Below are 21592 nucleotides of genomic sequence, written 5' to 3'. Positions count from 1 at the left end.
ATATAAAAATTTCTGAAAAAAACATGTTACAAAAGGATACCACATTCCCCACTAGAAGAATGTGAAAGCTACCCACAGACATTTTCCTCCCTGCACACCTTTCATACTGTTTCAGTTTTTTTTTTAAGTGTTTATTTCTTTAAAAAAAAAAAAACCACACAAATATTTAAGAAAAACAGATTAACTCAAATATGATGTCTCGTTCGAAGTGATGGAAACGACTCAAATCACAGCCCTAGTAAAAACTTTTTTGAAAATGTCTCCTTCACTCAACAGCATCTATATATCTACCTATACCTAAAATCATCCAAACTTTATTATAATCTATACCAAAAACCTTCAATGGAGGGAGTGATAGTTTAGATACCAAAACACAGCATTATATATTCTGTATCTCTTTCCTAAAGTTAATTTCCAAATGCAATTAATTTCCAAAGTAGTGAAGTCTAATTATTCTAATTGGAATGCATGTGGGGGGGAGGGGGAGGGAAGATTTAAAAAGACTTACTCGCAGTCCACTCTCTGACTTTATATCCATGATAGTCAAAACCGTTTCATAAAGAATAGCATTTCCTACATTTTTACTAGTCTCCGTATTTGTGGCAACCTGAAAAGTCACAAGAGGTCAGTACATAAGTGATAAAACAACACTTCCGAAAAATATCCAGAGGTAACAAGAGGCATTTTGTGACTAATTACAGCCACTGATGAGGAAACATAAATAAATACTGCTCATCTAACCACCATCAATCACTCGGCTCCCTGCTCTACTAAAATGAAGATTCATTATAATGCAGATTGAGTCTACTCACCTGTGCTAATATATCATTCATAGCTTCACTTGAGTCATCATCATTTCGTCCTAAAATTCTTAATAACCGCAAAATTCGTACCTAATGTGCAAAATACGAGAAGTGTCAATAAATAATGTCTGACACAAAGGAACTTACTTGATATGAAACTCAAATTACTTAAATGAAGTCTTAGATTCCATTAGAAATGGCCAAAATTCAAACAGAAGAATTTTAAACATGATCTTTAGAGAAGTAATGTATGCTTCTATGCCCTAATGAAGTAATGAGACAAGGCACACTTCATCACTTTACAGCTAAAGGATACCACCACCTGCAGGGATCTACTACATTGGCAAGTCAAGTCTCTATGCAATACATAATTTTGACTATTACAACTATAATTTTATCCTGTTAATTTAGCACAGAACTGTGTCTCTATTCACTTATTAATGTAATTAGTTTAATCAATTAATTACCAAATTTCTACCGACAAAAACTTAAGAGCAAAGAAACAATCTATTCCAAAAGTATTAATTTCTCCAAAATTCTCTTTCAACCTCACCTGCAAAAAGGGGTCACTGATACCAGAAACATCATGTTCTGGTGAATATCCCGACATGATGAGGTTCTTTAGAATACGAACTAATTGGGGCACAAGCTGCAGAGAAGAAAGATGCATCAAAAAACAGTGCACATCAAAGAATTTCTCATGAACAGGCAGGGGATTTGGCTTAAGAACAGGGTGCAAGGGTCTGAATCCAAAAAAAATTCTACTGATACAATATGCTGGTATAATACTGTTGACACTTGATGAATATAACTTAGGAGTATTTAGGCCAAGAACTCAAGAAGGAATGTGTATTTTTATGTGAATTAAAAACAAATGACTTATTTACTCCAGAGTTATATATACAAAGATACTACAAATAACAGTACATCAGAAAGCCTATGGGAAAAAAGTCAAACAGATGCCTACGGGGCATACTACATTTTTACTTCTATAGAACTTGACATACCTAGGTAACACATGCATGTTCAGTTTTTATCCATTCAAACATTTGGATATAAAATGTGATCACCAAAAATACTGGTGATCTTATTAAAATTATAGTTTTAAAATGTACTATCTTAAACAGAGGAAAAAAAATTCTCTGCTCTTAGGATAGGCTAGTTATATAGTCTTTTCCAACAAACAACAGGAATACAAACGCCTTCAGCACTGACCAAGGGGAAAAGACACATGAAAAAATTTATTTTCACCTCAAGAAGATACCAAGGCCATGAATAATTTCCTTTCCCTATTCTCAACTCCCAAGATACAATTTTTGGTAAAATTTTACTTTAGCATTTAATTATACAGACTGATTGGTTGCCTGCTTTCTTGTCTTATTATATTAATATACATTCCTTATGGTCAGAATTCCTTTCTTGTCCTTCCTTTACTTTGTCCATTAGAGTCGTAACACATAGTAGAGGCAAGTCTATGGCCAAGCTGAACTTTAAAATGCTTTAAATATTATCATTCATTTCATTCTGTTGATTGAGCACTTAATATTAAACCCAATTCCAAAACATTTGCCACAACAGGAATTTTTCCAGGCTCCAACTAAAAACTCAATTTAGCTACATAAACAACTCTAAGCACATAAAATTAAGAAAACAAGTGTCCAAAGTGAAGTGAATCACATCTCTTTTAGAGGCAATCAGAACAGCCCCAATTTTGTTGCAGCTCAATTACTTTTCTCAATTACTGTTCTGGCTCTGCTCCCTCCTTATTCCCTAACTCCAAAAGGAGATCAAGATCAAAACAAAAGCCAAGCTATGCCCAATGTATGCACTCCCAACATGTAAATCCCACTTCTAAATGTAAGAGAACATAATCTACATGAATTTAAAGAAGTGTGGCCATAACACTTCAGAATTAAGTGACCCTTAAGTCATTTAAACAAAATTCTAACTTGGACAACTCCAAGATTAAAACAAACTAAACTATGGTGACCTGTAAATTCTAAACAGAATCCTCATTAAATGTGTCATCCATAGGCAGATTTATATTAAAGGTAAAAATAATATAAATTTATAAACTGCTTTAAAATGTGATTAAGCTGGAATCATCCAGTTACCAAGCTCTGCACAAAAAGCAGCTCGCCTTGCATACTTTCCAATGGCCTACTTTTTTGTACTACACATATCCCTAATTATTTGTTTAATCTGATTTCTTGGAGAAATCTTATTTCCTTGGGCTACTAAATTCAGAAATTGTTTTGCTCACTGACAAAAAACCAGCACACCACCTAAAACTGCCTTGGGGCAAAAAGCACAAATGTCTAAGTGTTCAACATACAGATTCTTGGAACCCAGCTTTATTTTTCAGATGAAAATGTAAGTTGTTAAAACTGATGACAAAAATAAGATGACAAAGGGAAGGGCTGCAGCCATGAAAATCAGTCGATGCCCACCCACTCTACCTCAAAATGCTTTTCATATTCCAAAACTTCCAGAAAAGATTAAGTGCAGGTAAGGGGGAAATAAAGTCTCTAGGTCTGAACTGAGAGCTCAGAAATACATACAGAGCTTTTTAAAGTATGAGGTTACCCACACATGGCTTTAAAATATCTACTTCAAAAAGAAGCAGTGTTTTGTGCCAAGTCTCCAAACTGATCTGGAATTGCCATCATCAAAGCCACTGTGAAACCGTTCAAAGTTTCTCAAGTGAAGATGAAGAAATGGCAAAGAAGGAGGTTTAGAATTCAGGAAAGGCTGCAACTGAAATCCAAGGCTGATTTTGGAGTTGGGAGTTTAAACGACAAGACAAAAACTGGACTAGGGAGTTAGCCAAAACTGCAAGAACAAGTAACTCATAGTATTAAGCACAGCTGCAGTGTTAGTGTATTTTTAAAAGCCACATTTGTGGATGGATGCACAAAAGCTACTAAGGACCTAATGCCAGCATGCACCATCTAAAAGAGGGTTAATTCTTACCTTTTCATTCTAACATACAGCAGGATTCCAAACAGACAACAGGAACAAAACATACAAAGCAAGCATTAGGGACAGATACGGGCCTCATACTATTTACAATTATTTAATCAAGACATGAACATCTAAGGAAAAAAAAAGGCCAAAAAAAAAAAAAAAAAAAAAGAACTGCTATTCGAGCCTCATGATAACTAAAATACAAAGTAGGCCCCATTTATTGAGTGATCAACACCTTATAAAAGGAATTAAATGCATGTAACTACCCAAAGTATAGCTTTCAAGTCCTTACTACTGTCTTCTAAAAGAAAGTGGAGAAAACAAAAATTTCCACTTTAGAATGCTGTAAGAAAGGAAGGGAGGAACTTAAGAAAGCTAGACTTCCACCACCAGTCAACAGCCTAAAATGAATAGAAGGTGACCCTGTGTTACATAAAAGTAATGTCAAATTCCACTCTGTAGTTTTCACCTTAAAAAAAAAAAGTTACCTGTCTTTAACACACACACACACACACACACACACACACACACACACACACACAGGGCGCCACTTACACACACACACAATTCCTGTTTGTAATCTGACCTCAGGTTACATTTCCTGACTTCAATGTGAAAACAGCAGATAAAGCACATGAGAGACTGGTATGTCTGCCAACAATGAGAGAAGACTTCTATTATGAAAGAGAAAACACTGTACTACTGCCAGTTCTTATATGCCTAAATCTGGCTCCCAGCCCTACCACGCAGCAGGGCTGGTCAAGTCCTTTATTCAGTTCAATAGCTTCCTTTCAAAAGAAAATTCATAACTGAGAAAACCATGTGTTTTTCACGAAAATCATTTTTCAATCAAGAAAGGCTTAGGCATATAGAATGGTGCCTACCTTTCTGAAATGTGCAAGCATGTCTGGGCTTCGTTCACACATTTCTGTGAGGAGGACTACAGATGTGTGAAGGACACCTGAAATAAAAGAGCAAACAAAAACTAAAAATGAGGCTCTATATTCAGCTTCATAGAACAGGGCTTTGAGTTCTGAAGGTCAATTCCAAAAGGATAGTTGCTACTTTTATTTTTTACTCTCCCAAAGAAGCTATGCATTGAGGTGAATACAAAGGAAGTGTTTAATAGATGCCTGATTTAATACTGGCCAAGTCAGTCAAATCAGAATATTTTAAACAATTATGTTACCAAGATAATTGCTAAAAAATGACAACCAACACATGTGTCTCTCCATCTGGGAATATCCATAAGGACATGCTCACAGTCAATATAAGCTAGGTATCATCTGCTCCATACTTTATAAGCTGTTAGCTGAGTTCTGATAATTCTAGAAGCAGAAATCTTATTAAGACTGTAAATTTCCAAATAAAATATATCACAACTCCAGGTAATTATGGATGACAAAGTGAACATGCTTGTTCCACAGACAATAACAAGGATCTCACAACAGTTCCCACTAATAATAAATAAGTACCCTAACCATTAATTTGTTCAACAAGTATATTCTGAGCCTTCTGGGCACAGGACTGAATTAATCCTTTGGATTAATTAATTAATCCAAATTAAATATACCTTACCATTTTTTCTCTTAGCATTTAGTAGGACACATGAATTTTCTTTACTCAGAACTTGTTTCACTGACTTCAAAATAAGAATAAAATGTCTGGGAAAGAATACCCATGTTCCATTTAATTTCTCTCTCGTTTAATATGAAGGTATCTAAGTACTTATTATAAATTCCTATTACAAGTAACCTAAAGTATTTTCATAAATCTTACATTCCTATCACAAGACAATAAAAAAGTAACTTTTTCTCCTATTATAGCCAGGAAATCAAGGTGTTTTACATATGAAAATCAAGGCTAGGATATTTTGTACATTATGCTAAATATTAATAACTAAACATAGTACTTTTAATATAGTAAAAGTAGACCAAAAATGAAAAACAAGTTAACTATGAAGGCACCAATCTCTAATTATAAAAGCGGGTTATGAGAGTAGAAAGAGATCTGATCAATCAGCCCTTCCTGGAAAAGTATCTATGCACAGAAGAAAGACAACTCCACTGCACTGAAACAGAAGGCCAACACTGCCTGAAGCCTTTTCTCATTCCTCTTTTCCCTCAGTACTTTACAAGTACATCCAAATCACATTACCATGGTTCTTTTCATTCAATAAATTTTTTGTTGCTGGTAAAAACATCTCCATAAGTTCAGGAACCTTCCTGATGACATGAACAGCACATAGTGCTGCCTATAAAAAAAATAAAAAGGACAAAAGATTTATTTCAATTAAGTCAGGGCAACCAATCTTACAAAACAAACAAACAAACAAACAAACAAACCACCAACAAAAAACCATATCAACTAGTTCACCTACTAAAACAAGAAAGAAGAAAGAAGTCAGATATCAGATGTATTATATATTAACTGATTAGGGCTTTCCAATTTATACTATTTCATTAATGAGAACTTCTAGCTCACCTGTTCCTTAGTTCATACATTACTAAGTAAGTGGACAAAAACTTCCTAGAACATGGTTAACATGAACTTATCAGACAAATATAACTTATGTGGGATTTTACAAAGTTTTGCAGAGACTTCCATCTGTGATAACCATTCTTCTGAGTAAGATACCAAAAGGTTTTATAAAAAAACACAATGCAACTGAAAGATATACCACTGCTGTTACTATTAATAATATCTATATCTTCCCCAATTCACTCTCTGCTGATATCAAGAAAACCATTTGAACAATAATTAGCTAGTCTCTACTGAAGAAAAGATGGTCTTGGCTTGTTCACTGGAAAGAAATATACAAAGACTGACTTTGATTCTGCCCATCAAAAGTAACCATAACTACTATTTGTTGGAGTTAAATACCATACAAGTTTAGATATATTAACTAGAAAAGATTTCAGCTAATTCTTCCCAAGTTATATTTGGGAGAAAAAGATTTTTACCAGTCCAGAGGAATGTTTTATTTAATGAAATAATGTATTTTCTGAACAAGAGCAGCCACACATTCTTTAAGAGAAAGCACTGGCTTTGGTTTGCAGTCATCATTAACAGTGTATGATCCTGGAAAACAGCGTGGTCCTTGCAACATCTTGCCTCACACCATTAAAATGGACGCAATATTAAGTGTTCACTTCTTGGGAGTTCTAAATTTTACATCCTTTGTTTATGAAGGTTATAGAGTTCAAGCACAATTTTAAAAAACATAAAATGTTTATATCAACATATAAAAGCAAGTTAAGAGAATGAGATCATTGTCTTCCAATACTATTTCATTTAGACACACCAATTCAGAAAGTGTGTTCTAGAGCATGATTCTCTATAATTCTCTAGGTCCCAATGGAACTGCACTTCCAGAAATTCAAAGGCACTAATGCAAAGACACAGGCACTAATTATTAGAATAAAAGTAAATTCTTAAAGTTCTGTTCATTATTCACTTTGTTTAATACTGTTTAGAATCCAGTAAATTAGGAAGTAATTAGGTTTCTAGGATACCCAGTAACATGTTTGTTTATAAATCATTTCCTTGAAAAAAGAGGAATTAAGAGAATTAAGTAAAGTCTTCACACTTATCAACTAGAGGTAATTAGCAATTAAAAACACCACCTCCAAAATTAGTATAAAAATAGATTTTGATTTATAAACACTTGATTCATATATAATCATTTAAAATACATTGACTGCAGAGAAACAGATTATCATCAGAGCTCTCAAAAATAATTTGCCTTCTCATCTCTATAATATTCCCTAATCCAAACGCAAACATTTGGCTTCATTAAAGTTACCTTTTTTCTTAAGTAAGAATTGGAGGTTTTCAGGAGTTTCTCTACCTCTCCTGCAAGATCTCTGCACATCTCTGAAGAGCCCATGCAGCCGAGGGTACAAAGTGCTAGCCCCTGTACATACTGCGTGCTATGATTAAGATCACTGCAAAAGAAAGAGGTAGAAATGAATATGCTTTGCCCGGTGCTCCCCATAAAGAAGGTTCACGTTCACAATCTAATGAGGTGCCTCTGAATGACTCATAATTACTAAAATAAGGAAAGTAATTAATAGAATTATTTATTGCAAAAAATGTTTCCTTTAACTTTATTAGACTACCAATAGAGTAAACTGATTGACGGTGTCTCCTACATACTTATAATTCCATGTCTCCAAATACCAAAGTAATAGAACTCTGACGGGTTATCTGTCAAAGACAAACTACTTTAGAAAACTTAGCAAACCACTAAAAATTAAAACTGACAAAAACAGAAACATGAAGCACACCTGTATCTTTAAAAGATTTTTATTTTTTTTCCTCCATTTTTTTTTTTAAGTAGGGTCCACATCCAGCTCGGGCCTCAATGTGGGGCTCAAACTGACAACCCTGAGATCAAGACCTGAGGTGAGGTCGAGTCAGATGCTTAATCAAATGAGTCACAGGCACCCCTAAAAGATTTTTAATATCCTCTACCACTAACTACCAAAAAAAACTAGGATATTTACATAAACCAAAACCTTTTTTAAAAAACCAGAAAAGAGTCCCCACTACTAAAGCATTTAAGATGACTTAAACAGAAATACGTTGAAACCTTTAACCTTATGGTATAGTATTAACCTTGATGTCAGGTTAACTTTTGTTTTTATTTTATGTATTCAAAAGAAAAAACAGTAACTAAAAAAATTAGCTAAATTAAGCCACCTTTAACAAACTAAGCTAGATATTTACAGTGAGGCCAGTATCTAGTGATACAGATAGACAAAATCCTGTTTCTAGCAGACATTGATTACTGTACAAAACTATTTACAAACCAGCCAGGAAGTGTACCTTCAGAAAAGCTGAAATATTAAAACTTGAATCAGTAACTCATCTGTATATTATAATCAATGCTTACTATTCAGAAACTGAATTATTGTATGAGTTATGCTACTTCAACCAGCTCTATGACCATTTTACTATCCTTTAGTAAGGTGGTTCTCAAGGATTTCAGTGGTTAACAGATCTCTGGAAGCCCCCAAGCCTGTCTCAGGGGGTCTGTGAGCACCCAACTATTTTCACAATACTAATTCATTATTTGCCAACTGTACTGACATATACACTAAGGATGCAAAAGCAGTGGTGGAGAAAACTACTGGCACATTACAAGTCAGAGTAGTGGCACCAATGACTAGTAGTCATTGTATTCAATGCCACCCAGAGGGAGGAAGGGAGTTTGTTTCACTTAAGCCCGCTTGGGACAAAGCAGTAAAAAAAGACTCGTTTTATTAAATCATGACGTGAGTACACACTGCTATCATGTGATGAAATAGGAAGTATGCAAAAAGAACTACATACTGAAGTGGTAATCTCAGAGAAAGGCACCTGGGCACTTGTAAACTAAACTATGAACTTTTCAAATGTACATGATTTTTTTTATTTGAAAAATAACTGACAACTATAGTTATTAAGATTTGGGTATTTGACAGACATTTTCTGGAAAAAGAGCCAACTAACCCTATCACTTCAAGAGCAACAACTGACAGTGTTGGTTGCCAATGATAAAATCTAAGCTTGAAGTGAGATTCAGAATTTTGGAAAATCTGTACTGCCACAATGAACTTCACAGTCTACCAATACTTTAACTGAGAGAGCAATTTTTTCGAATGACTGAGGCATGGTGTTACAAACGCATACATGAATACAAGATTCAAAGTGCAAGAAAGACCAATGGGTTTAATATAACAAAGTACCAAACTTCACTGTTTCAAATTCCACACGGTAACTAATCCTTAAGAAATTACCCTTAGGGAGTTTTGGTATAGTATCAAACAAGAATATCCAGTTATTAGAAAGGTTATTTGACGGCTTCCTTTTTCTAACTATATTATCTGTGAAAGGCTGGATCTTCTTCATATACTTCAATCAAAACAGAACACAAGATATTGTATGCAGAAGCAAATACGACGTCTAGCTGTCTTCCATTAGGCCAGAAATTAAAAAGATTTACAGAAATGTGAAACAATGCTATTTTTCTTATTTGTTTTTGTCTTGCAAACTAGTTTATTTTTCATTAAAAAACGTTATCTTTGTTAACATTTAAGGAGTTCATTACTGGTAATTTTATTGATTGATTTTTTTTTTTTTAATTTACACACAAGTTAGTTAGCATATAGTACAATAATGATTTCAGGAATAGAATCCAGTGATTCATCCCCTACATAGAACACCCAGTGTTCATTCCAACAAGTGTCCTCCTTTTTAATGCCCCTTGCCTGTTTAGCCCTTCCCCCCACCCACAACCCTTCCAGCAACCCTGTTTGTTCTCTGTATTTAAGAATCTCTTATGTTGTCTCCCTGCCTGTTTTTATATTATTTTTGCTTCCCTTATGTTCATCTGTTTTGTAGCTTAAATTTCAGATACGAGTGAAGTCATATGATATTTGTCTTTCTCTGACAATTCTGCTTTGCATAAAACACTCTAGTTCCATCCGTGTTATTGCAAATAGCAAGATTTTGTTCTTTTTCACCGCCGAGTAATATTCCACTGTGTGTATATATACCACATCTTCTTTATCCATTCATCTGTTGATGGAAATTTGGGCTCTTTCCATACTTTGGCTATTGTCAATAGCGCTACTATAAACATTGGGGTGCAGGTGCTCCTTCGATACAGCATACCTGATTACTTTGGATAAATACCTAGTAGTGCAATTGCTGGGTTGTAGGGTAGTTCTATTTTTAATTTTTTGAGGAACCTCCATACTGTTTTCCAGAATGGTTACACCAGTTAGCATTCCCACCAGCAGTACAAAACGGTTCCTCTTCCTCCACATCCTCACCAACATCTGTTGTTCCCTGAGTTGTTAACATTATCCATTCTGACAGGTGTGAGGTGGTATCTCATGGTGGTTTTGATTGGTATTTCCCTAATGATGACTGATGTTAAGCATTTTTTTCATGTGTCTGTTAGCCATCTGGATATCTTTGGAAAAGTGTCTATTCATTCACTTTGTCCATTTCTTCACTGGATTATTTGTTTTTTGGGTGTTGAGTTTGGTAAGTTCTTTATAGATTTTGGACACTAAACCTTTATCTGATAAGTCACTTGCAAATATCTTCTCCCATTCCCTTGGTTGCCTTTTAATTTTTCTGATTGTTTCCTTCACTGTGCAGAAGCTTTTTATCTTGATGAGGTCTCGATAGTTTATTTTTGCTTTTGTTTCCCTTGTCTCCGGAGACATGCTAAGTAAGAAGCTGCTGCGGCCGAGGTCAAAGAGGTTTTTGCCTGCTTCCTCCTCTAGGATTTTGATGGCTTCCTATTTTACGTTTAGGTGCTTCATCCATTTTGAGTTCAGTTTTGTGTATGGTGTAAGAAAGTGGTTCAAGTTCATTCTTCTGCATGTCGCTGTCCAGTTTTCCCAGCACCATTTGAAGAGACTGTCTTTATTTTATTGGATATTCTTTCCCGCTTTGTCAAAGATTAGTTGGGCATATGTTTGTGAGTCTATTTCTGGGTTCTCTTTTCTGTTCCATTGATCTATGTGTCTGTTTTTGTGCCAGTATCAAACTGTCTTGATGATTACAGCTTTGTAATACAGCTTAAAGTCCAGAATTGTGATGCCTCCAGCTTTGGTTTTCTTTTTCAGGATTGCTTTGGCTATTCAGGGTCTTTTCTGGTTCTGTACAAATTTTAGGATGGTTTGTTCTAGCTCTGTGAAGAATACTGGTGTTATTTTGAGAGGGATTGCATTGAATGTATAGATTGTGTTGGGTAGTATCGACATCTTAACAATATCTGTTCTTCTAATCCATAAGCATGGAATATTTTTCCTTTTTGTGTATCTTCTTCAATTTCTTTCATAAGCTTTCTATAGTTTTCAGTGCAGAAATTTTTCACCTAGGTTATTCCTAGGTATTTCCTAGGTTAGGTTTATTCCTAGGTATTTTATGGGTTTTGGTGCAATTGTAAATGGGATCAATTCCTTGATTGCTCTTTCTTCTGCTTCATTATTACTATACAGAAATGCAACCGATTTCTGTGCATTGATTTTATATCCTGCGACTTTGCTGAATTCATGGATCAGTTCTAGTAGTTTTTTGGTGGAATCTTTTGGGTTTTCCATATAGAGTAGCACATCGTCTGCAAACAGAGTTTGACTTCCTCCTTACCGATTTGGATGCCTTTTATTTCTTTGTGTTGTCTGACTGCTGAGGCTAGGACTTCCAACACTATGGTGAATAACAGTGGTGAGAGTGGACATCCCTGTTGTGTTCCTGACCTTAGGGGAAAAGCTCTCATTCTTTCCCCATTGAGGATGGTATCAGCAGTGGGTCTTTTTCATATATGGCTTTTATGATCTTGAGGTATGATCCTTCTATCCCTACTTTCTGGAGGGTTTTTATCAAGAAAGGATGCTGTATTTTGTCAAATGCTTTCTCTGCATCTATTGAGAGGATCATGTGGTTCTTATACTTTTATTAACATGATGTATCATACTGATTGATTTGTAGATATTGAACCAGCCCTACATCCCAGGTATAAATCCCACCTGATCATGGTGAGTAATTCTTTTAATGTGTTGTTGGATCTGGTTGGCTAGTATCTTGTTGAGAATTTTTACATCTATGTTCATCAAGGAAATTGGGTCTGTAGTTCTCCTTTTTAGTGGGGTCTTTGTCTTGTCTGGTTTTGGAATCAAAGTAATGCTGGCCTCATAGAATGAGTTTGGAACAGCTTGAAAAGAATAGGTGTTAACTCTTTCAATGTTTGGTAGAATTCCCCTGGAAAGCCATCCCGCCCTGGAGTCTTGTTTTTTGGGACATTTTTGATTACTAATTCAATTTCTTTACTGGTTGTGGGTCTGTCCAAATTTTCTATTTCTTCATGTTTCAGTTTTGGTAGTTTATATATTTCTAGAAATTTGTCCATTTCTTCTAGATTGCCCAATTTATTGACATGTAATTGCTCATAATATTCTCTTATTACTGTTTGTATTTCTGCAGTGTTAGTTATGATTTGTCCTCTTTCATTCTTGATTTTATTTATTTGGGTCCTTTCCTTTTTCCTTTTTGTTCATTCTGGCTAGGAGTTTATCAATTTTGTTAATTCTTTCCTGATTTCATTGATCTGTTCTACTATTTGTTTTTTAATTTTGGTATCATTGATTTCTTCTCTAATCTTTATTATTTCCTATCTTCTGCTATTTTGGGGCTTCAATTGCTGTTCTTTTTCAACTCTTTAAGGTGTAATGTTAGCTTGTGTATCTGAGGCCTTTTTCCTTCTTTAGAAAGGCCTGGATTGCTATATACTTTGCTCTTATGACCTCCTTTGCTGTATCCCAGAGGTTTGGGGATGTCATGTTATTATTTTCATTGGTTTTCTTGTACTTTTTAATTTCCTCTTTAATTTCTTGGCTAATCCATTCATTCTTAGGAGGGTGTTCTTTAATCTTCAAGTATTTGTGGTCTTTCCAAATCTTTTCTTGTGGTTTATTTCGAGTTTTATAGCGTTGTGATCTGAAAACAGGCACGGTATGATCTCGATCTTTTTCTACTTGCTAAGAGCAAGTATCCCAGTATGTGATCTATTCTGGAGAATGTTCCATGTGCACTCAAGAAGAATGTGTATTCCACTGCCTTAGGATGAAATGTTTCAAATATATATGTTAAATGCAACCAGTCCAGGTGCCATTCAAAGCCACTGTTTACTTGTTGATTTTCTGCTTAGATGATCTGCCCATTGCTATAAGTGGGGTGTTGAAGTCCCCTACTATTAGTAATACTATCAATTAGTTTCTTTATGTTTGTGATTAACTGATTTATGTATCTGGCTGCTCCCACGCTGGGGTCATAAATATTTACAATTGTTAGACCTTGGTGGATAGTCCCCTTAATTATGATATAATGTCCTTCTTCATCTCGTTACAGTCTTTATTTTAAAATCTAGTTTGTCTCATATAAGTATGGCTACTCCAGCTTTCTTTTGGCAACCATTAACATGATAGATGGTTCTCCATCCCCCTACTTTCAATCTGAAGGTGTCTTCAGGTCTAAAATGGGTCTCTGTAAACAATACTATTACTAGTAATTTTAAATGAACTAACAAATGGTTTTAATCTTCCCTGAACAAAGAAAGGAAAAGAAAGTAAAGTATAAATTAGCCAGGTTTGCTACTCTTTAACAATTTGAGTATTTAAGATAAAAATTACTGGTAAAATAATGTTTAAGGATTAACTATGACTTTACCATTTAGTTTCCCAGTTCCCAAAAATATTTAGGCAACTTTTCATTTTTCTTTTTTTTTTTTTTTTTAATTTTTTTTCAACGTTTTTTATTTATTTTTGGGACAGAGAGAGACAGAGCACGAACGGGGGAGGGGCAGAGAGAGAGGGAGACACAGAATCGGAAACAGGCTCCAGGCTCTGAGCCATCAGCCCAGAGCCTGATGCGGGGCTCGAACTCACAGGCCGCGAGATCGTGACCTGGCTGAAGTCGGACGCTTAACCGACTGCGCCACCCAGGCGCCCCAACTTTTCATTTTTCAATGGTTAAGAATCTTTGCATACTGCAAACTTTTAAAATATCATATCCAATTTTTTAAATGTTTATTTATTTTTAGAGAGACAGAGAGCATGAGTTGGGGAGGAGCAGGGAGAGAGGGAGAGAGAGAATCCCAAGCAGGCTCTGCTCTAACAGTGCAAAGCATGATGCGGGCTCAATTTCATGAACCATGAAATCATGACCTGAACCAAAATCATGAGTCGGATGATGTTTAACCAACTGACCCACCCAGGTGCCCCTATCATACCCATTTTTTAAAAATTCCAAGATCTTTAATGTCTTAGAGCTTTTCTATGCCAATGAACAATGAAGGAAACATTCATTATTAAACATAAAAACTGCTGGTACATTATGATGCCCTATAATACAAACAAAAAACAAAATTTTTAAAAACCCAACATAAAACAAAAAAAAACCATTAACAAATGTTTTAAAAAAACAAAAATAAATGATCCAAAGTCCTTTAACTTGAGCTTAGACTGAGTGCCAGCCAGATCAATTCCCAACAATTAATTCTCTCTCACATTCACTTGGAGCTTGTCTAGGTTTCATTAAAAGAAAGGTTTCTTCTTTACCTATGTGCCTCAATCTTCAACTTTTATCAAGCTATAAACCTATACTTGAGTTTGACATTAACTCTTTAATATGAACTTGCTGCTAAATAGAACTGCCAAATCATTAGCATGTGATTAAAGGCTTAAGTAATAAGGTCAACAGAACATGCAAGAACAAAAATTAAAGAAACTCTCAGAGACCTCTCCAGAGAAAATGTATGCAAGATTTGTGTAGAATGTAACATCTATGACACCAAGGATCTCGGTCCATTTTTTTTTTCATTCTCCCTTCCCAGAGTTTATAGCAGCTCCTGGCATGCAAAAGGTATACAATACATATTTGTTGAATAAATGAATCAACTTGGTATTTTCATCAGCAATGTTTATTTCAAGGCCAAAAAACAAGATTCTCCCAAAATTAAGTTTACAGACTCAATGTATTTACATAATACACACTGTATTTACAACCAAATCATAATTCTCATTTTGGAATTTTCCATTATTCACTGGGAAATTTTAAAGTAGGACATTACTGACCACAGAAAAGTATAAGAGTTCAGTATCTATAAATTTGATCACCGATACCCCCCTGCTTCTACTTTCTATCAAATAAATACTGCAAATGAAAAAGCAATCTACAAAAGGAGAATAACTATGAATTGACACACCAAAATCAAACTAAAACAAACCAACAAGTACCGTTAGCCAGTAAGGCCCTCAGAACTTTTATAAGGTTCTAACAGATATTTGCTGTAAGAAGGATGCTGGGAAAAACTGCTAATTCCCTGCTTGGGTACTCTAATTCCTCCAAACAGTAAGCATTCCTCAATTTGTAAGTTGAACAAACATAATTGGACTAGCCAAGCATCCATTAGAGAAAAAAAGACATTCACAAAAATTCACAGGACTAAATATAACCTCATGCAACTGAAATCTTGGATTAGACCACTGACATGCAAGACCTCTATTTTTACATTTAAATAGTTATTTACTCAGAACATACACTGGTAATTCTTTAATAAATGTAACATTTCATTACTCTTGGTATTCAAGGTCCTGGAAATATAAGAAAGCTGTGATTTACCAATGCTTTTTCTATTCTATGAAGGCCTAAATTCTTGTCTCATTGCTAAACTGTGTTCCTATGCCTAAAGATGTACAGCAACACCTTCATTTAATTGTCCCCTATGGAAGGTTTAAACCTTTGCTTAGCCTCTTTACATATAAACTACAAGAGCAATTCAAACATACTTTTTTCTTTTTAAAGTAGGCTTCATGCCCAGCATGGAGCCTAACGCAGAGCTTGAACTCATGACCCTGAGATCAAGACCTAAGCTGAGATCAAGAGACAGATGCTTAACTCACTGAGCCACCCAGGTGCCCCAAACATATTCTAGATGATAAATAAAATCAATAAACAGAAGCTCTTGGTATTATAAGAAAAACCTAAAAGCACAAAGAGGTCCTTAAAAGAAGGAAAGGTAAGACTTACTTCTTGATACAGTTGGTCATGAGAAGATGGACATCTTGTCTTTCATCTAACAGCAGCATTGCCCCTAAATAGCCAATGCGTTTGTCTGTGAATTTTTGAGAGGCGATAAGCTTCAGGCACTCCAACTGCAAATTAAAAAAAAAAAGAAAAGAGAAAGAAATTAAGAAATTGCTACCACAATCAGGAAAGCAATGTTTTTAACCCAGAGTCAGTGGATAGCTAAAATAAATAGATACCAAACTGCCTTACTAAAAGGGAAATACTAACATCTTTGGAAATCTCGATAATAGCTACCAAGTTTTAGAATAGATCTCAGCAAGGTCCTATGATATTTGCTATCCAAATAATCTGTGAGATTTACCTTAGTTCCACAGATTTAAATAAATACTAACTAGTAAAATATTACAATAAAATATTAATAAACCCAATTCCTAATTTAATCCCCAAGTTGTACTAAATGAGCACTCAACTTATGTGTATATTTAAGGTCTGTTTCGCATTTTGAATATCAAAAAACGCAGTAAATGGAAATACATCAAATTGCCAAACACTACCTTAAATATCAGGAATAGGGGTGCCTGGGTGGCTCAGTGGGTTAAGCATCCGACTGTTGATCTTGGTTCAGGCCACTACCTCATGGTTCATGAAATGGAGCCCGGCATGGAGCTTTGCACTGACAGCATGGAGCCTGCTTGGGATTCTCCCTCTCTCCTTCCCTCCCTCTCTGCTGTCCCCAACAAACGTACATGTGTGCACTCTCAAAATAAATAAACTTTAAAAAAAATCAGGAATATGCAACAAGAAAGAACAACGAACTTTAATATAATGGGGAAAGTGCTACATTTAGGGCTTGAGCCATGTAGTAGGGAGAAGTGAGAGTTTAGTAGGATATGAGTAATAAAAATATAGAGGGGAAAAAAAATCCAGAGGAACTCTCTGGAGTGGAATTAACCTAATATGTCTTACGCGATTTCTTCTTTACATAACTATTAAAAATCCTCAGAGCTTAAGAGTCTTTGTAGTTAAACAGTTTGTCTCTCTACTTAGCTTTTCTTGAATGTCACAACTACTTCGATATAATTTATCGAACTATCAACTAACATGGAAAAGGCCAAACATTCCTTCTATAGCAATGGTTTCCAAAGGTGTACATAAGTTAGGCTCTCCAAGAGGAGTTTTGTGAACTATGTTCCCATTTAGAATCATTTCATCCCAAGGAAAGGGGCCCAAATGCAGACCTGCGTACAACAGTCTAAAATCATGTGACACTACTCCCCATCTGAATTTGCCTCTAAGTTCAAAAGCGAAATTGAGTAATGAAAAAAATTCACAGAACTGTTTCAAGCTATTTAAAAATTTCTCTCTCAATGTATCTGCATTAGAAACACCTAAAGTTGAGGCACCTGGGTGGCTCAGTCGGTTAGGCATCCAACTCTTGATTTTGACTCAAGTTAGGATCTCACAACTCACGAGACTGAGTTCCACGTTAGGCTCTGCACTGACAGCATGGAGCCTGCTTGGGATTCTCCCTCTCGCTTGCTCCCTCTCTCTCTCCCTCTCTCTCTCTCTATCTGCCCCTTCCGCTCTCTCTCAAAATAAACATTAAAAAAAAAAAAAAAAGAATAAGCACCTAAAGTTAGCAGAATGGCTATACCACCATGAACAAATGAAAGAAGTCTCCAAGAAGAACCAGGATCCAAAAGGGAAACTGAAATGCCTTCTGAAACTGACAAAGATTATATAACAACCCTTCATTTCCTTCTATGCATTCAATTTAAATTTTAAAAAACAATTTATGAAATAGAAGACAAAAGTCATTTTCACAACGTCAGCAGAAAAATTACTGCTGAGGTGAATGAGAAAATTAGAAGCTAAGTATTATCAGAACACCTTACTTTTTCAAATAGAAGGCTTTTTTAACCTTCCCATTCAATAATCCTACAAATGAATATTTTAGCAGTGAAGAAAAGTTCTAATAATCAGGTATCACTAAAATTTTTATCATCCTTATTGAATCATGCTTCAAATAAATTATCTAAAAATTCTGTATTAAGATGAACTAATGAGGAAGATAGACTTTACTCTTATATATTAATACTACTTTGTATTTTTTTAGGGCCAAGTTTTAAAACAGTCACAGTAAAAGTCATCAGTGACTAGTGAGTACAGTTGTTGCTTTTTGTAACACTTGTTTATTTTTTTAAAAATTTTTTAATGTTTATTTTACTTTTGAGAGAGAGAGACAGAGACAGAGAGAGAGAGGGTAAGGGCCAGAGACAGAGAGAGACACAGAATCCGAAGAAGGCTCCAGGCTCCGAGCTGTCAGCACAGAACACGATGCGGGGCTCGAACTCACAAACCTGATCATGACCTGAAAGTAGGACGCTTAATTGACTGAGCCACCCAGGTGCCCCAGCATTTGTTTAAAACTTATCTAAAAATTAAACAGTGAAAACAAAAACTACAATTTAAAGGGACAAACACATAATTAATTCTTTTTAATATTCCCCATTGGTACAGTAACTTTGCACCAAGAATAAGCATTTACTTTATGAAGATGGCAAATTTGAGAGGAAATATGAGATTACAGACTGGAAATGGCATTTTAAAAACATGCTCCAATGAAGGATTAACTCTGATCATATCTACACTTAGGCATCAGCGGCCAGCAATAGTGCTGAGAAAGTACCATGGTTCATCTTTAAGAATAGTATCTCAGTTTTCAGATGTTGAAAAAGAAAAAGGACCGAGGAGTGTACAATGGGGTTTGGGGTAAATATGAGGGAAGGGCATCCATTTTTGACCAGCAACCACTAAAACCACAATTCTCATGTGAGTTACAGAAGAAAAATAGTAAAATCAATTAAATGCTTCTGCCTCTTAGGTAACAACCTCAAATTCAGTACTACTAATCACTGAAAGCTACCTGAAAAATCTCACCTAAACACTGCTAACTCACAAATCTAGCATATGCTTTAAGACCACAGTAAAGAGTTTAACTTTTATATTCATACAACCACAGAGATAAAAAATAACTTTTGCTATTTTACACCAAACTCTGTAAGCAAAGTCAAAAGACAAATGACAAAATTGGAAAAAATATTTGCAACCCATTTCACAGATATGAAATCCTATATAAAAGAATCCTAATTGATTTTTTAAAAGACAAATTGATTTTTAAAAAGACCAACTCAGTACAAAAATGGACAAAAAATATGGACAGTTCAAAGAAAACAAAAATAATTCAAACATGAAATGGAGTTCAATCTCATAAAACAAATGCAAACCCAACTAGGTAAATTTACTTTTTAAAAAAATCACTTAACCGTACACTTGAAAAAGACGAATTATATGAGATACAAAATATGCCTCAGTGAAGTTATTAGAAAAGACATGCAAACTGAAACCATAGTGAGATGCTACTTTTTAACCTATTTTATTAACAAAGCTTCACAGTTATAACAGTGTGAGGGCATTAGTGATTGGACATAAACTGGCACAAGCTATAGTGAGAAAGTTCTAGCCTATCTAAATTACAAATACACATATCATTTGACTTGACCATTCCACATTTAGGAACTTACACACTTACATTCACACATGTGCAAAATAAAGGGTATTATTTAATTGTAGTATTACTTTAAACAGTAAGACTGGAGGGGCACCTGGCTGGCTCAGTTGGTAGAGCATGAGACTCTTCATCTCAGGGTTTTGAGTTCAAGCCCCACAATGGGTGTGGAGTCAACCTAAAATAAAAAATTTAAGGGGTGCCTGAGTGGCTAAGTCGGTTGAGCATCTGGCTCAGGTCATGATCTCAAAGTGTGGGTTTGAGACCCGCATCCAGATCTGTGCTGACAGCTCAGAGCCTGGAGCCTGCTTCTGATTCTGTGTCTCCCTCTCCCTCTCTCTCTTTTTGCCCTTCCCCCACTCGTGCTGTCTCTCCAAAAATAAACATTAGAAAAAAAATTTTAACTTAAAAAATTAAAAAAAAAATAGTAAGACTGGAAATAAATGTCTATTAATAAGGCATCAGCTTAATAAATTATGATTCATAAACATCACAGAATACAATTCTGGATACACTACCATCAGTATGTCCAAAGAGCTGGAAATACAGAGGAAGCTTTTTTATATTGATATGAGCTAATCTTCAAAACAGATTAATAAGCAGATAGTGCAACAACAGTGTGCTGCAATATATATTTTACAGTGGAGGGGACATTTCCATTGCCTGGAGATGTATAAAATATCTGAGGGATAGACAAGAGATGGTTGCCTATAAAAAGGAAACTAAGTGACTGGAAGAGGACAGAAAGTGGAGTTTTCATCTTATATTCTTTCTTTGTTTTTATTTTTTATTTATTTATTTTTTTAGAGGCGGGGGGGGGGGGTGACAGAGAGAGAGAGAAAGAGAGAGAGAATCTCAAGCAGGCTCCACACTCAGCACATAGCCCAACAAAGGGCTCGATCCCATGGCCCATGACCTGAGCCGAAATCAAGAGTTGGACACTAAACTGACTGAGCCACCCAGGCGCCCCCATTATCTATTCTTTTGTATCTTTTAAATTTTGCATCAATGTACTACCATTATCTATTCACAATATAATATTGGACTAGAGGAAAAAGTTTAAAACTGCAGGATGAAGGGAACTTTCAACTATGGTTAGAAAAATTAATGCTATAATTAAAAAGAAAAAACAACCTAGGGAAATTATTCCCTCTCCAAAATTGAATAATATGTAATTTGAAAAACTAACAACAAAGCACTTGAGTCTTGGAATTGTTTTATGAAAACGACTTTGAAAATTTAAGACCAAAATCTTATGAAAATACAACTCAATAAATGGGAAGAATCAGTTTTAAATAACTTAAATTTATGATGAAGGATTACTGTGCTATGCTATTATTCCTGTAATGCTGCAGGACCTTAAGAAGTATGTCCATTCCTTATCTCTAATCCCCATGATGGCTATGTTTTTTTCCGCTGGCAGTTATTTTGTATTTTTCACTAACTATCAGTGTCTTTCTTGTCAACAACACTCTTAACTACCACTGGCTTTTCAACAGCAACCTTCTCACTCTCCCCCCCACCTTCCACCCCAAAGGTCTCATTGTGGTAACTCTCAGCTATTCACTGATTTTCTTTATACAGGATTTACTTTCCAATTGTTTTTGAGATGCTATGGTTTTGCTTTAATTTCGTAAATTACTAGCTTACGAAACTAGTACCAATG

The 21592-nt window shown here is 35.2% G+C and overlaps 1 protein-coding gene across 2 annotated transcripts in view; it reads right to left on the bottom strand.

Moving 5' to 3' along the window:
- AP1G1 (adaptor related protein complex 1 subunit gamma 1) overlaps positions 1 to 21592 on the bottom strand; it is a 76748-nt gene that overhangs the window by 26797 nt on the left and 28359 nt on the right. Inside the window, exons 3-10 of one of the 2 annotated variants that reach the window (XM_007074916.3) lie at positions 16359 to 16483; positions 7576 to 7717; positions 5928 to 6024; positions 4655 to 4731; positions 3777 to 3785; positions 1357 to 1452; positions 813 to 893; positions 509 to 607 (exon numbers count right to left, since the gene is read on the bottom strand). In XM_007074916.3, the coding sequence (XP_007074978.1) occupies positions 509 to 607; positions 813 to 893; positions 1357 to 1452; positions 3777 to 3785; positions 4655 to 4731; positions 5928 to 6024; positions 7576 to 7717; positions 16359 to 16483 (726 nt within the window). The remainder of the gene's footprint in view (positions 1 to 508; positions 608 to 812; positions 894 to 1356; positions 1453 to 3776; positions 3786 to 4654; positions 4732 to 5927; positions 6025 to 7575; positions 7718 to 16358; positions 16484 to 21592) is intronic. The other variant, XM_007074918.3, reaches the window with a different exon arrangement.

The sequence above is a fragment of the Panthera tigris genome, chromosome E2 (assembly GCF_018350195.1).
Source record: "Panthera tigris isolate Pti1 chromosome E2, P.tigris_Pti1_mat1.1, whole genome shotgun sequence".
Lineage (NCBI taxonomy): Eukaryota > Metazoa > Chordata > Mammalia > Carnivora > Felidae > Panthera > Panthera tigris.
This window is presented reverse-complemented; position numbering and strand designations above follow the sequence as displayed.